This window comes from Eretmochelys imbricata, chromosome 9 (assembly GCF_965152235.1).
Source record: "Eretmochelys imbricata isolate rEreImb1 chromosome 9, rEreImb1.hap1, whole genome shotgun sequence".
In the NCBI taxonomy this organism is placed as follows: domain Eukaryota; kingdom Metazoa; phylum Chordata; order Testudines; family Cheloniidae; genus Eretmochelys; species Eretmochelys imbricata.
In genome coordinates, this window is record NC_135580.1 from 74,034,916 (window position 1) to 74,052,742 (window position 17,827).

Here is a 17,827-nt window from a genome sequence, read left to right on the forward strand (position 1 = left end):
GCAGTGGAAAATCCAGTAGGGAGATTTTATATTCACAGAAAACATGAAACACTGGGTGTATGGTAACACCCATTCTTTCAAGCTGTAGCTCAACGAAAGCTTATGCTCAAATAAATTTATTAGTCTCAAAGGTGCCACAAGTACTCCTTTTCTTTTTACAGTATAAGTAAACATTTTACACTTGCAACTTCAAAATGATTCATAGAGTGGCTATGGGAACCAGCCAGAAGATGAGAGACTGTACCATGGTTGTCAGCATTTATGGCCTCTTCTCAAAACCACAGCATGAAGTGTGATGTTAAAAGAGTAGCACAAAACATAGGCTGACAACAGTCTGCATTCGTGAAGTTCCAGCAGCGACACAAACCTCAGCATAACCACAGAGAGGAACATGTTTAGCTGACACAAAATTACCTAACTGAAAAGTTGCACCTATGTTTAAATAATACAACAGAGATCAGTGATTTAGACTAGCTGAAAAGATTTAGGGAAACTAATATGTTGAAGAAAATCTGGTTGTTTACACCTCAGCTATTCTCACCCTCAAGGGTTTTTACATTAATCCAATAACTGAGCGCAATAAAAACATTGAAAACACACAAGTAGATGCTCCCACCTGCAGTGCAGCCTTAGAGTAAGCATGTGTACATTATAGTGCCATATTCCTATGGCAGCAGTAGAAGTGCTGGCTAACCTAGTGAGGAGGGCTTTAAACTAGGTTCACCGGGGGAAGGAGACCAAAGCCCTGAGGTAAGTGGGGAAGTGGGATACCGGGAGGAAGCACGAGCAGGAGCGCACGAGAGGGCAGGGCTCCTGCCTCATACTGAGAAAGAGGGACGATCAGCGAGTTATCTCAAGTGCCTATACATAAATGCAAGAAGCCTGGGAAACAAGCAGGGAGAACTGGAAGTCCTGCACCTGGCACAGTCAAGGAATTATGATGTGATTGGAATAACAGAGACTTGGTGGGATAACTCACATGACTGGAGTACTGTCATGGATGGATATAAACTGTTCAGGAAGGACAGGCAGAGCAGAAAAGATGGGGGACTTGCACTGTATGTAAGAAAGCAGTATGACTGCTCAGAGCTCAAGTATGAAACTGCAGAAAAACCTGAGTGTCTCTGGATTAAGTTTAGAAGTGTGAGCAACAAGGGTGATGTCGTGGTGGGAGTCTGCTGTAGACCACCGGACTAGGGGGATGAGGTGGACGAGGCTTTCTTCCGGCAACTCACAGAAGTTACTAGATCGCAGGCCCTGGTTCTCATGGGAGACTTCAATCACCCTGATATCTGCTGGGAGAGCAATACAGCGGTGCACAGACAATCCAGGAAGTTTTTGGAAAGTGTAGGGGACAATTTCCTGGTGCAAGTGCTGGAGGAATCAACTAGGGGCAGAGCTCTTCTTGACCTGCTGCTCACAAACCGGGAAGAATTAGTAGGGGAAGCTAAAGTGGATGGGAACCTGGGAGGCAGTGACCATGAGATGGTCGAGTTCAGGATCCTGACACAGGGAAGAAAGGACAGCAGCAGAATACGGATCCGGGACTTCAGAAAAGCAGACTTTGACTCCCTCAGGGAACTGATGGGCAGGATCCCCTGGGAGAATAACATGAGGGGGAAAGGAGTCCAGGAGAGCTGGCTGTATTTTAAAGAATCCTTATTGAGGTTACAGGGACAAACCATCCCAACATGTAGAAAGAATAGTAAATATGGCAGGTGACCAGCTTGGCTTAACAGTGAAATCCTTGCTGATCTTAAACACAAAAAAGAAGCTTACAAGAAGTGGAAGATTGGACAAATGACTAGGAAGGAGTATGAAAATATTGCTCGGGCATGCAGGAGTGAAATCAGGAAGGCCAAATCACACCTGGAGGTGCAGCTAGCAAGGGATGTTAAGAGTAACAAGAAGGGTTTCTTCAGGTATGTTAGCAACAAGAAGAAAGTCAAGGAAAGTGTGGGCTCCTTACTGAATGAGGGAGGCAACCTAATGACAGAGGATGTAGAAAAAGCAAATGTACTCAATGCTTTTTTTGCCTCTGTCTTCACGACCAGCACAGCATGGGGAAGAGGTGACCAGCCCTCTGTGAAGAAAGAAGTGGTTCGGGACTATTTGGAAAAGCTGGACGAGCACAAGTTCATGGGGCCGGATGCACTGCATCTGAGAGTGCTAAAGGAGTTGGCAGATGTGATTGCAGAGCCATTGGCCATTATCTTTGAAAACTCATGGTGATCGGGGGAAGTCCCGGACGACTGGAAACAGGCTAATGTAGTGCCAATCTTTAAAAAAGGGAAGAAGAAGGATCCCGGGAACTACAGGCCAGTCAGCCTCACCTCAGTCCCTGGAAAATCATAGAGCAGGTCCTCAAGGAATCAATTCTGAAGCACTTAGAGGAGAGGAAAGTGATCAGGAACAGTCAGCACGGATTCACCAAAGGCAAGTCATGTCTGACTAATCTAATTGCCTTCTATGACGAGATAACTGGCTCTCTGGATGAGGGGAAAGCAGTGGACGTGTTGTTCCCGGACTTTAGCAAAGCTTTTCACACAGTCTCCCACAGTATTCTTGTCAGCAAGTTAAAGAAGTATGGGCTGGATGAATGGACTATAAGGTGGATAGAAAGTTGGCTAGATTGTCGGGCTCAACGGGGAGTGATCAATGGCTCCATGTCTAGTTGGCAGCCGGCATCAAGTGGAGTGCCCCAAGGGTCGGTCCTGGGACTGGTTTTGTTCAATATCTTCATAAATGATCTGGAGGATGGTGTGGATTGCACCCTCAGCAAGTTTGCAGATGATACTAAACTGGGAGGAGAGGTAGATACGCTGGAGGGTAGGGATAGGATACCGAGGGACGTAGACAAATTAGAGGATTGGGCCAAAAGAAATCTGATGAGGTTCAACAAGGACAAGTGCAGAGTCCTGCACTTAGGACGGAAGAATCCCATGCATCACTACAGACTAGGGACCGAATGGCTCGGCAGCAGTTCTGCAGAAAAGGACCGAGGGGTTACAGTGGACGAGAAGCTGGATATGAGTCAACAGTGTGCCCTTGTTGCCTAGAAGGCTAATGGCATTTTGGGATGTATATGTAGGGGCACTGCCAGCAGATTGAGGGATGTGATCGTTCCCCTCTATTCAACATTGGTGAGGCCTCATCTGGAGTACAGTGTCCAGTTTTGGGCCCCACACTACAAGAAGGATGTGGAAAAATTGGAAAGAGTCCGGCAGAGGGCAACAAAAATGATTAGGGCAGTGGAACACATGACTTATGAGGAGAGGCTGAGGGAACTGGGATTGTTTAGTCTACAGAAGAGAAGAATGAGGGGGGATTTGATAGCTGCTTTCAACTACCTGAAAGGGGGTTCCAAAGAGGATGGATCTAGACTGTTCTCAGTGGTAGCAGATGACAGAACAAGGAGTAATGGTCTCAAGTTGCAGTGGGGGAGGTTTAGATTGGATATTAGGAAAAACTTTTTCACTAGGTGGGTGGTGAAACACTGGAATGCGTTACCTAGGGAGGTGGTGGAATCTCCTTCCTTAGATATTTTTAAGGTCAGGCTTGACAAAGCCCTGGTTGGGATGATTTAGTTGGGGATTGGTCCTACTTTGAGCAGGGGGTTGGACTAGATGACCTCCTGAGGTCCCTTCCAACCCTGATATTCTATGATTCTAAGCGGGGGATCAAGTGTTTGTCAGCAGTGGTGATATTTAAGCTAAAGTGTAGGGGTGAGAAAGGAGGAGGTGTAGTGAGAGTTCTTTGTAGTCTGTATGGAAGGTAGTGATGCACCATCAAGGGAAGCTCCTTCCAGCATTCCTTACCTTCCTTAGCTTGACTGGGGAGATAGCAAGCAGGTGGAAGTGACACCTGGAAACAATTTGTCAATAGCACAGGTTTATGCCTTTAGTGAGCAGAGGTCTAATTTCCTCAGTGCAGTAGGTAGCAGCAGGAATGGGCTTCTGGGCCAGGAAGAGAGAACGAAAAAAAGAGAGGGTTCAAGAGGTCAACCCATCATTCCCACCCATCTCAAACATGTTCCACATGAAAGATTTTCTAAGAACATGTACTTCAAGGGGAGGCCTATAAATCACCGCAGTTAGTTCTCCTCCTGTATTTGTGTACTATCTCAGTCACTGGAATGGATGTTTCATTATGCATACTGTGATAGGGTCGTGCCAGATGGCTATCGGAGAGTAATAGAAGGCAGATATATTAGCCCCAGGCTAAGTAGGTCCCTTTTCCCTGTTCCAGAACAATCAGGAACCTTCTGGAGACAATTAAGACAGGCTGATTAGAACACCTGCAGCCAATCAAGAAGCTGCTAGAATCAATAAAAGCAGGCTAATCAGGGCACCTGGGTTTTAAAGAGGAGCTCACGTCAGTTTGTGGTGTGCATGTGAGGACTTGGGAGCAAGAGGCACTAGGAGCTGAGAGTGAGAATGCGGACTGTTGGAGGACTGAGGTGTACAAGCATTATCAGACACCAGGAGGAAGGTCCTATGGTGAGGATAAAGAAGGTGTTGGGAAGAGGCCATGGGGAAGTAGCCCAGGGAGTTATAGCTGTCGCACAGCTGTTCCAGGAGGCACTCTAGACAGCTGCATTTCACAGGGCCCTGAGCTGGAACCTGGAGTAGAGGGCGGGCCTGGGTTCCCCCCAAATCCTCCCAACTCCTGGTCAGACACAGGAGGAGTCGACCTGGACTGTGAATTCAGAAAAACGGCCAAGCTGAGGGCTGCCGTGAAGCTCCAAGGCGAGCAAATCCGCCAATAAGCGCAAGACCCACCAAGGTAGAGCAGGAACTTTGTCACAGTACCAATAGCTTGTGCATAGCTGTCACTGTAGAAGGGAGCCTCTACTGCTACTATATCAGCAACAGCACAGCTACCCGGGGGACAGATCAGTACCGGTAAGAAGTGCTCCAGCATTTATCAAGGGCCAGGCATATGATGCTGAGAGAGTTCTGTTTGGAGGAAGTTCAAGTGGCCTACCAGGTCCAGGAATCACAGCAAGTACCTCTCATCACATATTTATCTGCCATCTGACAACAGAATAGGTGTTTCATGAAAGATCAGTGTTTGCTCCACATGCATCTCATTTCAAACACCTATTTGTTTACTTCTTCCTTCAGTTGGACAATTAGATGTAATGAAAACTTTTCAATCAGTACAGTTGTTTGATAAACTTTCCTAGCTTTCCCCCTATTTTACCACAAGTGGCATCTCACTTCTAACAGACGAGAGAAAGACTCACTGGACATCTTCATGTGAGAGGAGGCCAGTATGATGCTGTCCAAAGTCAAATGTAAGCAATTTCATTCATAACTGTGAAAGCCAATCAGCACTGAGTTTTTGAAAAGTGTGGAGTGGGTTCAAATTGATATAATTTCCCATTCTGATTGTCTATTCAATACTCTTTTGAGGAACTAAAATTTTGTCTTGCAGAAGAGGTAGTACTCTTCTCTCCCACTGTCTTCTCTGGTGCATAAAGTGTCAAGAACATGCTGGAGGCTAAGGTTTTACACAATTTTTAAAATGGCTAGTTTAATGTAGGGTTATTATTCCTAAATTCAGGAGTTAATATCTCATTGGTACTAGAGACAAGAGTGCCTGAGTAAGTCCCACTAAAATTTACACATGTGATTAACTTTATGCACTATGAGCAGATATATAACAACACTCAGTCAAATACACATTCACCATATGGGCAGGATTGCTGCCTAAGTTAGGAATTTCAGACAGTAAACTATCAATTATGTTTACATCTTATCAACATGGAACAGCTTGAGCAGCTTCTATCATGAATTAGACAGATACTCAGATATAGCTCCTCAGCTTCACTGAAGCTACACCAGTTTACACTAGCAGAGGACCTGTCTGCAAAACCCTGATTCTATACTGTTAAAAACTGGAAATCTGGCCACAAAAAAACATGTCATCTATTTATAATCTTCTAGCTACTTGCATACATGCCTATCCTTGCAGATGGCATGTCCTCTCTCAGGTTTTTCTAATCCTCATTCTGAGATACAGATATTAAGCAACAATGAGTTTAATTGGGAAGTCTTTCATTCTTATAAATGGTCAACATACTTACAGAAAATCCCATTTACAGGGACTAGCCCTTTATACCTTTTCACAGGCCTTATCTAGACTCAGATTTAAAGGTGTGATATTATCAGTCAACTCTTAGGAGCCTTTAAAAGTCTGTTTCTTGTTTCAAAGCTTTAAGAGAACTTTAATCACCAAATCCACTTGCTTATACAATTTGATACAAATGTTCATCTTAATTTGAACAGAATGCAAATTCAGGTAATAAGCAAAAAGTGACTGGACACCAAGGCATTTTGTCCAGCGCATTTCAGTTCTGTTTATTAAGAATGTGTGCTACGCAGCGCATAACCAGAAGGAAATGGAAATTCATAGCAGTCTGTCAGAAGACTATATTCTGCCCTCAATTATGTGGATGCAACTTCCATTGAGTTCAACAGCATTTTTGCATGTTGTATATGAAGGTTGAATTCTGTCCAAAGAAACCATGGACAAAAATCAACAAAGAAAATCAAATATAATTTTCTCTTATGTAGACATAATTTTAAAGCTACATAGGTGGATTAAAACTAAAGTGTTTTAAAAGAATATATGTAGCCTAGTGGACAGATTACTGGTCTAGAAATCAAGAGAACTGGGTTCTATTCCTGGCTTTGCCACTAATCTGCTGGGTGACCTGGGTCAAGTTGCCTCATTGCTCTATGCATTGTATAGTTTCCCTGTCTGTAAAATGGGATAATGATACTGACCTCCTTTGTAAAGCACTTTGAGATTTACAGATGAAGTAAGTACCATTATTTAAATTCAACCCTATTACCTGTTTATTACATTTAAGTAATTAATAAACAAAATAAACAATGTAGGGCTTGATTGTATAGTTACCACAAGGTCTGGGGCAGCATAATTATGTTAACCCAGAAAGAGACTTGGAACTGAATTGTGATGCAAAGTCAAAATTTCCTCTTCTTCATTGCTCCTGGAGGAAGTAACTGGGCACAGATGTGCCAGCTGGTGTGTTAGGAGGAAGAGTTAGGGTTTCTCTTACTTGCAACCCTCTTTTGCACGGGGTGGGAGTGGTGAATAGTGGTCTTGCAGGAGCTGCTCCCCAGCCCTGCACAGTAATCTGCAAGGCAGATAGATAGTGTAGGGGACGGAGGGGTCGTTTTTTGTTTCCTGAGTCCCTGGCAGGGCATACAGGGCAAGCCAAAACTTTGGCCTAAAGAAGGGAAGAGACACATTTTGATATAAAAATCCTGTTATTGTTTAAAAATCATACACAGTGGAGATTTTTAGAAATATAAGGACAAAATAAAGTAAACCCCTCTCCCAGTACTCATGTGTGCCTTGGAAAATTTACAAGATTCCTTCCAATGCCTAATCCACCATCTTTGCAGGTAATTTGAATGCACTTTCAATGCTTTGAGCTTTAAAGCATGCCTTGGACTACTCTTTTTTGTAAATATAATGTTGTCCATTGTTTCTGTATTACTTGAGAAATCTTGACTTTTCAGGTCTTTCATCAGGATAGACAAACCTCAAAGACTATAATATCCTGAGTATCCTTTACATCAAGATATGACTGTGAAACTTAGATTGTAAGATCTTTGTGGAAGGGACTGTCTTTTTTGTTCTGGGTTTGTACAGCGCCTAGAACAATGGCGTCCTAGACCATGACTGGGGCTCTTAAGCATTATTATAATACAAACAAACAAATAAATACTACATAATAATGAAATTAGATTGGTTGGCATTTTTGTTTTTGTTTTTAAAGTAGTGCAATAATTATTTACCTTCCTCATGGATGTGCTCCCTTGACGGTCACTGGCAGAACTAGCGTATCTATGACAGAGATGAAGAAGATTTTAGAATATAAAAGAAAACAAATAGAATCCGAATAAAAATGACATATATTCAGGCATGCTTAGTGATTTAACTGAATGACTCCCAGTGATGGTAAATGCAAATCATGTAGCTAAATTCCTGTGCAGCACTTTGAAAATATACCTAATATGTGCACTTTATACAACTGAAGTATTAAAAATGGATCCAGGTCCATCTTCAACATTCTGATTTACAAATAGACAAATTCAGTGTAAGAAAGTCTGATCCCTTTGCAAGTCTTTGTCCTAACAATCTTCAAAGTTAATTAGCTGAAGTCTAGTTAATGCAAATATTGACAAAAATAGATTTAAAAAAATGATTTGAAGTGATTCTTTCCTCTGTGTCTTTAGGGAGTCTTGTATGTCCTAGGTTGCAAGTTCTTTGTAGTATGCATCACCTTGATATCTGTCTTGTATCAATAGGAATTTATATGGCTGGAAGAGGGCCATACCAACCATTGCAACCTTCAGGACGAAGGAGGGCACCAGATGATATAGTTGGTAGGTTAGTGTGATGCTGGCAGACCAGGTTCCAGCTCATGACAAGGCTCCAGGCCTCACTGAACACTTGCAAATGCATTGCTTACCTGTGTGTTAGCGTTATCAAAATAGATATTAGATAAACACATTCTGATCAATGTAACAGTGTTTAGACTTGATAAAATACTTGTAGGATGCGGCATGTATTAATCTCATTTATAACCTCTACAGCCCATTGTATAAAATTATATTGAGAGTTTGCATTGTAAACCTCTGATATTGTGTAACTCACTGAACAGGAAAAGAAGCATTAATGTAAAGGGCTCATCCTTCGTACAAGATGGCCTATTGAAGGCAAATGAGGGATGGTGTAGCATCAAAGAAGAGAGTCCCTGTTGACTGCGTTCCTAATTACCTCCAAGGAGGACAGACCTATGCATGAACTCATCCCATCAGTTTTGCCCCTGGAGTGGAGGGGATAAAAATCCCTGACTAGGAGAAACTGAATCTCTTTTATGCTGTCTGTACTGTGAGGGGCAAAGATTTCTAGACATAAGCAAAGAGATCCCCATGCTGCTTGGCATGGGTTAGTCCTGAAATAAATTTTGAACTGACAGATTACTACAACTGTTACCTTTAGAATCACAGACTGAAACTCATTGTATATATATGCTTGCTTGCTTGAACCTATAAAGAACTTTTTCTTTTTCCTAGTTAATAACTTTTTACTTAGTTTACCACAGGATTGGCTACAAGCATTGTCTTTGCTGTGAGATCTAAAGAGATCAAATTGAACTGGAGTAAGTGACTGATCTTTGGGACTGGGAGCAATCTGAACATTTTGTGGTCTTTGGTGTAAGTGACAATTTATCACATAGTCCATTTTACCTGGGTGGCAAGATAGCCTGGAGTATCAAAGGGGACTGTTTGTGACTCCATTATAAGGCTATTGTAGTACTTCAGGAGTTCACATTTGTTACTGGGTTGGTGAAATCTAATTATAGAACATGCAATAAGTTTGGGGTGTTTGTCTTGCTTTTTGACAGTCTTCCCTGAGGTTGGCACTCTCAGTTATGAACTATTCCAGACATCATGACAGGTAGATAGAACATTTTTATTCACATAAAGCAGCATTTTCTTGGCTTCTTCAGAAAAAATACAGTAATATCAGTTGAAATTGTGAGTTTTGCTTTAAATGTCGCCTATGTTTTATGACGTGTGTTAGCCGACGGCCAAGGATGTTTGGTGAGGTGCCAGCTATGCCCGTTTATACCATCCGTGACTTTAACCGCTAGGACGCACTGTCCCTTCGCGGCGGGCAGCCCGGGCTAGGCTGACGGATGCCCCAAGGTCCTAACCACCCGTGACTTTAACTGCTAGAGCTCAGAGCTCCTTCGCAGCGGGCAGTCAATACTGACTGACAGGTGCCCCAATGGCAGCACTAAGAGCCTCTCCACACCCGTGACTTTAACTGCTAGAGCTCAGAGCTCCTTCGCAGCGGGCAGCCAGGATTGACTGACAGGTGCCCCAAGAGTTTGCCCCGTGGAGGCGGCACAACTCAACGCTAGGCTCTTAGTACTCTCACCTAATGGCCAGGCTTTAGAGCCAAAACGGCTGAGGTTCTTTAATTGTGTCGGCTGCTTTACAGTAAACCAGAGAAAACAAGTCAGGCTTATGCACAAATGGTTACCAAAATTTATTAAGCTAGATTCTAATCATGTGGTTACAAAATTGCTAGTGCCTACTTATTTAAATGTAGAGATGTTACATACACAAACAAGTTACAAAACTGAAGCCACAATCCCAAAAAAAGAAAACAAAGTATAGAGCTCTATTTCAAAATATGTGTACACTAAAGAAAGGAGATCAGGTGTGGGTGCTTCTTACCCTCCTTGCATCTCTTGATTCCAGCGGTGCCAAGCCAGGATCGGTCACTCAATTCCGCGGAAAAGACGAATAAGGGACAAGGCTTAGGGACCCTCTTAGCTGCAGAAGCCTTGGGAGGCTGTCACTTATCTGACCAGCAGATAGATAGTGAAAAGCACTCAAAAATCATGGTGCTGTAGGTCCCCTACTTATACCTCTGTACTCCTTTATTCTCTTTCTCCTTTCTTATGCCAAATTGAGGCTGGTCTGTCGGGGTGACGCCAGCTTTCGCAAGAGTAGTTTACACTTGCAAGGGAGAGAAACAATAAGTTTCGACTACTGGACATTTCTTTTATCAGGGTAAATATTTTCCCACCTAGGATGTTGGTGTGTGTGCATCACGCTATTTAGTAGGGGCTAAGAGCCATGTCTGTCACAGGGCCTCTGCCTGCTGTGAGCTTAATCGTCGTATCTGTTCCCAGAGGCACATTGTAGCAGCACACCTATGCTTTCACAGCTTCAAAGGCTGTGCTGGAATATATGTTAAGTGCCCTGTTCTGGCTTCCTCCTGTGTTTCCAGCAATGCTGGTCTGAGGGGGGGCGGGGCTGGCTGTCTGGCTACAGACGTGTTAGTTTGTAGACGTGTGTTTGAATTGTGCCCTGTACAAGTAATTTATTCAACACACTAATCTGTGTAAATTTGTCATTTTCTCCCATATAATTATACAGTCATAACAAGGATAATTTGTGTTATTTCCTGTGCCTTTATTTTAGCAACATGTAAGGACACTTACATATACACTGATACCAGCGATTGTGGTGCCAAAACACTAATCTGACAGGATTGGTAGGTACCACTTTTGTCACTGAAAGGAGATCCTTAACCTTTTCTCTCATTCTTATCATCCTGTGTCATAAACCCTCATAATCTGTTAGAGAGTCGATACTTCTCTAATGTGCCATTCAGCAACTCTTCCCTCACTTTATAGCTGCTAAACCACTGCTTAGTAGGACATGTAATGACACAGATGGTGACTGTCATAAATGTAAAGGGAAGGGTAAACCCCTTTAAAATCCCTCCTAGCCAGAGGAAAAATCCTCTCACCTATAAAGGGTTAAGAAGCTAAAGGTAACCTTGCTGGCACCTGACCAAAATGACCAATGAGGAGACAAGATACTTTCAAAAGCTGGGAGGAGGGAGAGAAACAAAGGGTCTGTGTCTGTCTATATGCTGCTTTTGCTGGGGATAGACCAGGAATGGAGACTTAGAACTTTAGTAAGTAATCTATCTAGGTATGTGTTAGATTATGATTTCTTTAAATGGCTGAGAAAAGAATTGTGCTGAATAGAATGACTATTTCTGTCTGTGTGTCTTTTTTGTAACTTAAGGTTTTGCCTAGAGGGATTCTCTATGTTTTGAATCTAATTACCCTGTAAGGTACCTACCATCCTGATTTTACAGGGGTGATTCCTTTACTTCTATTTACTTCTATTTCTATTAAAAGTCTTCTTGTAAGAAAACTGAATGCTTTTTCATTGTTCTCAGATCCAAGGGTTTGGGTCTGTGGTCACCTATGGAAATTGGTGAGGATTTTTACAAAACCTTTCCCAGGAAGTGGGGTGCAAGGATTGGGAGGATTTGGGGGGGAAAGACGTGTCCAAACTACGTTTCCCAGTAAACCCAGTTAGAGTTTGGTGGTGGCAGTGGTTATTCCAAGGACAAAGGATAAAATTAATTTGTACCTTGGGGAAGTTTTAACCTAAGCTGGTAAAAGTAAGCTTAGGAGGTTTTCATGCAGGTCCCCACATCTGTACCCTAGAGTTCAGAGTGGGGGAGGAACCTTGACAGTGACCTCTCTGACTTTTTTTCTCTAAATCTTTCAGTTTGACTTCTCCAGAGAATCATATTATCACACCAACAAGACACGTAAAAAGCACTGACATATACCTAAAATAAGTTCTCTGTTCTTTCCCTTTTCATAGTAAATAAACAAGAATCTATGTATGCCTCTCAACTCCTTGATAGAGAAATTGGCAATAATGTAAAACAGAGAAATCAGAATAAGGAAGTCCAGAGAGGGAAGAAAAATCTAGAGATTCAGAAAGCCCTAAACATACTCTACCACTGATGACCTAGCATTATATCCTTGGCTGGCAAACATGGTATGCAACTGTCACACCTACCCTCAGAAAAGAGTGGTCATCATGTCCAGTTCTTCTAGACCCAGAAGCTGCCTATGATAGGGAAACTGGGGACTCACTTATAGATAGAAAATGAAAACCGAACTAACCACTACAACGTAATCTCTATTTAGGGCCTTATTCCTGCTGGTATTGAACTCACTGAGATTTTTGCTATTGCCGTTATTTTCCACAGGTTCTGTGGTACAATTTGCAGACAGCCTTTTGTAGGGTGCAGCTTGGAGCCACACCACACTGGGGAAGCATTAGGAGGATCTGCCTTTCAAGAGGCAGAATCTTTCTGGGGCTAGTGCATGCTTTGCATCATCCATTAGGATGGCATCAGTTAGTGCCCTGATGCAGTGATCCTGCTTGGCAAGTCAGTGAAGAGATGGAGGAAGACTACCAATCCATGCTCAGAGAGATCACTATTGTTCTTGGCCCTGGTACAAAAAGGAGGAGACCACCTCCCCCCACAACCTCCCTATACACTCACACATTGCTAAATTATAGGTAGCATATTTGAATAAAGCAATGTTAGCTACTTTATAAGGTGCTTTATGTGAACAATTTGGTGTGCTGAGTTGACATTACCATACTTAGGAACAAGTAAAAGGACTAATTGGTATTCAGGTTTCAGAGTAGCAGCCGTGTTAGTCTGTATCCGCAAAAAGAAAAGGAGTACTTGTGGCACCTTAGAGACTAACCAATTTATTTGAGCATAAGCTTTCGTGAGCTACAGCTCACTTCATTGGATGCATTCAGTGGAAAATACAGTGGGGAGATTTATATACACAGAGAACATGAAACAATGTGTGTTACCATACACACTGTAACAAGAGAGTGATCACTTAAGGTGAGCTATTACCAGCAGGAGAGCGGGGGGGGGGGGGGGCAGTGTCGGGACTTTTTGTAGTGATAATCAAGGTGGGCCATTTCCGGCAGTTGACAAGAACATCTGGGAGGGTGGGGGCGGGAAAATAGACGTTCTTGTCAACTGCTGGAAATGGCCCACCTTGATTATCACTACAAAAGGTTCCCCCTCCGCCCTCCCACCCCCCGCTCTCCTGCTGGTAATAGCTCACCTTACCTGATCACTCTCTTGTTACAGTGTGTATGGTAACACCCATTGTTTCATGTTTTCTGTGTATATAAATCTCCCCACTGCATTTTCCTCTGAATGCATCCGATGAAGTGAGCTGTAGCTCACAAAAGCTTATGCTCAAATAAATTTGTTAGTCTCTAAGGTGCCACAAGTACTCCTTTTCTTTTTAATTGGTATTCAGTATCAGTTAGGATCCTGACAAGGATCTGGCAACAACAAACAAAGCCAAATCATTCACAGAATTAGGATTTAAGCATGCTATCAGTCACTCATGCTTTACTACCTGGGATGGCATTGAAAAAGAAACTGACTGCCATGAAAATATGCAATACCTGGTGGTCTGTGCCCTCAAATATCCACATATACATGGGCATTTTAAATAGCCATGTTTTCATGCCCTTCCTGGAAGCATCACTTCCAGAAAGAGATGCTTTCAGTTAGGTTATTGCAGTGCTAGCCAAAAAACATTTTTACGCTGCTTCCCTAAGAATCCCTATCAGCAGCAATATTTTCATGAACGACATAAACAAATAGAAGCCTATGGTAGGTGGTGCAGATAGTTTTCTGATTTGATGAATTCAGCTGTTATGAGAAGACAAATTTACCAATCAGAACAAAATTATCCAGTTCTTGTAGACAGGGATCCATCAGTCCTGAATCACTAATGGAAACTGGCAGGCAGTAGTCAAAAGTGACATGGGGTAGTTTGACTTCTATATTTCGGGGAGGGCGGGGAGAGGAAGGCTCCAGTCAGGACAATGGAGCTGCACGCAGGGATGCAAATTCTGCGCTTGCCCAAAGATTGCAGTTTAGGGTGGGCAACGCTCCTGCCAAACTACTCCCATGAGTGGGAAGGTTGAATACGAACAAAATTTTTGATAAAAAGAAATGGAAATTTAAAGGAAAGACTCAGGAGATCAGAGCAGCCTGCAGATTTTGGGGGTTGAAAGAGGCACCTGGAAATGAGGAAATGCTCAGCGTGTGGTATTTGATAAAGGAATGTGCAGGAGCCCAAACTGCACACAGCACATTTTGTCTTAAAATGCTTCTCTTCTCTCTACCCATGAGACTGCTATAAAATACTTCAGTCCTGCTGGAAAAAGTTTCCCCTGACTTCTGGATTGTTTTTTAAAGTCACTGCTCTGACCCATCTGGAAAATGTCAGTTGTCAATATTTTATCTCCTCTTTTATGGACAACATACAATATGAATAATGAATCTGTTTCTTGAACTGAGGAGTCCTGTTCAAGTAAGGTTTTAGAGTGTCATACAACCAGAAAATAAAGCTGGACCTTCTTAGAGTGATTTTAGGAATATTATCTGAAGGCACCTTGTGAAGTTTTAGGGCAAGTCTATAAACAGATGTTTTTAGGTGCTAGCTGTCCAGGGTCTACAATATCCTCTCAGGTTCAGGAATACTTGGTCATCATATAAGTGCCGACTCTGTGGGTGCTCCGGGACTAGAGCACCCATGGAAAAAAATAGTGGGTGCTCAGCACCCACCAGCAGCCCCACTGATCAGCTCCTCCCTCTCCCTCCCAGCGCCTTCTGCCTGCTGTTATCAGCTGTTCAGTAGCATGCAGGAGGCACTGGGGGGAAAGGAGTGGGAATAGGGGTGGAATGGGAGTGGGAAGAGGTGGGACGGGGGCAGGGTGGGAAGAGGCAGGATGGAGGTGGGGCCTTGGGAGAAGGGGTGGAGTGGGGTTGGGTCCTGGGGCAGAATTGGGGAGGTTGAGCACCCCCCGGCAAATCACAAAGTCAGTGCCTCTGGCTGGTCAACCTTTTTTTTCTTTTGTTTTCATTTTTGAAGGGTCTTCTTTGGTACCTTATCAAATTCGCCTTCAGAGTCAATTTCTAGGGCTTTAATAATCTGCAGGATAATTATTTAAGGTCTTATGTGTATGAAATAATTTTCCTCCAATTAAAATGATTCCTCAGACATTCTTATCCAGGGATCACATTGGAAGAAGAGGTGGCCTGATAAAGAGACCTACTATGTTAACTAGTTCAGATTCAAGTAATCTATATAATCTCATTTTGGTTGAGTTCTTCTTAGTCTTCCTTTTTCTGAGGACAGTTGTCAAAGAAGAGAAGGAGGAAGAGTTGAGGGGGAAGATATCCCTATTTTAGCCTGGAATCATTTTTCTAGCGTATTGAAAACAGCTGCTCTTCTAATTAGTACACTGAGTGCTTAACTTCCTTTCTTGTTCAAAGTGTCAAACTGTTTAATTACAATGCAAACAGGAAACACTTGGATCTAGAAAAGAACATCAGATGTTCCAGTCAGTAATAAGTAGCACCTGCTTTTATGGATTTTAAAAATAAAATAAACAGAACATCATATGACATCTCCTTATGCACTACTACTACTGGTATGGCATTAAATAATGTAAAAATAAAATATAAAAAAATTGAAAATAAAAATGGTTTTAAAATGAATTTTCCACATTTTTCTGAAATAACATTTTCTAAAATTTCTATTTTGCAGAAAATTTCAGAAATATTTTGTTCGGTTCCAATTCTGAACAAAAACAAATACTGTATTGAAATTTCAAATTTCCCAGGAAATTCTGAGTTTCAACTAGCTCTAGCCAGCATACCAATGGTACAGAAGGGGTGGTGTCCAGCTAAGGATCTGTTGTGATAAAGTAGAAGGAACTGGAGATGGGATGAAGAGTGGAGATGCTGAGAAAGATGGAGGCTCACAGGGGTAAAAGGTAGACCTAATCTTGAAGCCTCAGAAGGGATATGAAGGACAAGACACATACCCCCTGGTCTTGAAGCTCCAGAAAGACTCCTCAATAGTAAATGTCTTCTGCAGGAGGCACATCCTCTACTTATGACTAGTAAAAATGTCTCCCTTTTAAGTGGGTCCATTGATTGCAATGGTGGGAGTACTGGGGCATACTATGACAAAATTAGGCTAGACATTTCTTAAGAGGGGGAGCCGATGCAAGAAGTCTGCATCCCACTTCTCTCCCCTGGCAAGAAGTCAGTAGCTGAAGACCAGGCCTGATGCTGACTTGGCTGCAGCCAATGCTCTTTCGGGTTATGAGCCTGAGGCATTAGTGGAGGTAACCCAGATGTGCTTGCCACAGCTCTTTTCCTCCAAGTTAGTTCCTGCTCCTCTTGAGTCTGATGTTGCTGAGGAGACAGACTATAGGCTTTTAATTTGATGGATTTCTGTGCATGAAAAATTGGAGCAGTAAATGCTGTGGCTTTTCCCCACAGGTTGTACTGTTAAATTTGGTTTCCAAAATAGTGACTTTGTTAATTATTGTTATTATATTAAATGTTTATTAAAAATGTTTAATACAATTTGTCTACATAAAGCACAGACACAAATTTGCCTTACACAGGAAAAATACCATCCTGCAACACAGTCTTATGTGGAGATTAAGAATCTTTTCTTAGATTCTTGACTGGATTCAGCTTGAACTCCTTGAAAGATCTTTGATCATGTTCAGCCTCACAAGTTATATAAGAAACTGGAATAAAAACTTAGGGCCAAATTTTACTCTCACTGAATTCAGTAGGATTTCACCAGTGTGAGAACAGAATTAGTCCCTTCACCTTTATCTCATTGAGTTGTTTCTACATGTTGCAATGCATTTAATTGCGTGACGCCTTTGAAGACAGTTTATGTGGATCTAATCTATACCTTCAGGAGTATATTGAGAATGGAGTCCTGGATCTATTCCATTCCTTTAATTCCTTTTTGACTTTGGAGTTTTGATGATCTCAGTGGAAGTGTTTAAGAAACTCTGTTATTTGAAAGTACAGTTCTTCCCTGAAAAATTGACTAATCAATCTGCTCTCTGTGCATACTTAGAAATATATCTACCTATTTTATAATTATTTGTGTTATGATTAAGATAATTTTGACTACGAATTAATTCTACAGACTGACCTAGATTCTCTTTTGGCTTGCATATCAACAGTATTTCTAACTAAATTCTGATTGCAAAATCTTTATTGTTGGTAATGTATGAACCAGAAACAACTCATTTTGGCGTTCAGATTATAGCTTGAACCTGCAAAACTGGCATTTAGAAAAAACATCTCTTCATGGAGCAGGTTTTTGATAAAGTTACTTTTCAGAGTAGAACTATACTTGAGGGATGTTTCTCTGAGATCTCATAAAGGACACCTCTTTCACAACTGAAGTCAGTCTTACATCACACTGCATTGCTAACCTTTAGTCTTGTAATTTTGCTTTCACCTACAGTAACAATTATTTTACATCTGAAAACTTAATGTGATAAAATAC

General features: G+C 42.1%; 1 protein-coding gene across 1 annotated transcript in view; it reads right to left on the reverse strand.

Moving 5' to 3' along the window:
• The window catches only part of LOC144270092 (connector enhancer of kinase suppressor of ras 2-like), a 470,860-nt gene that overhangs the window by 66,871 nt on the left and 386,162 nt on the right, over nt 1-17,827 (reverse strand). Inside the window, exon 16 of the mRNA XM_077826316.1 lies at nt 7,836-7,884. Coding sequence (XP_077682442.1) covers nt 7,836-7,884 — 49 coding nt within the window. The remainder of the gene's footprint in view (nt 1-7,835; nt 7,885-17,827) is intronic.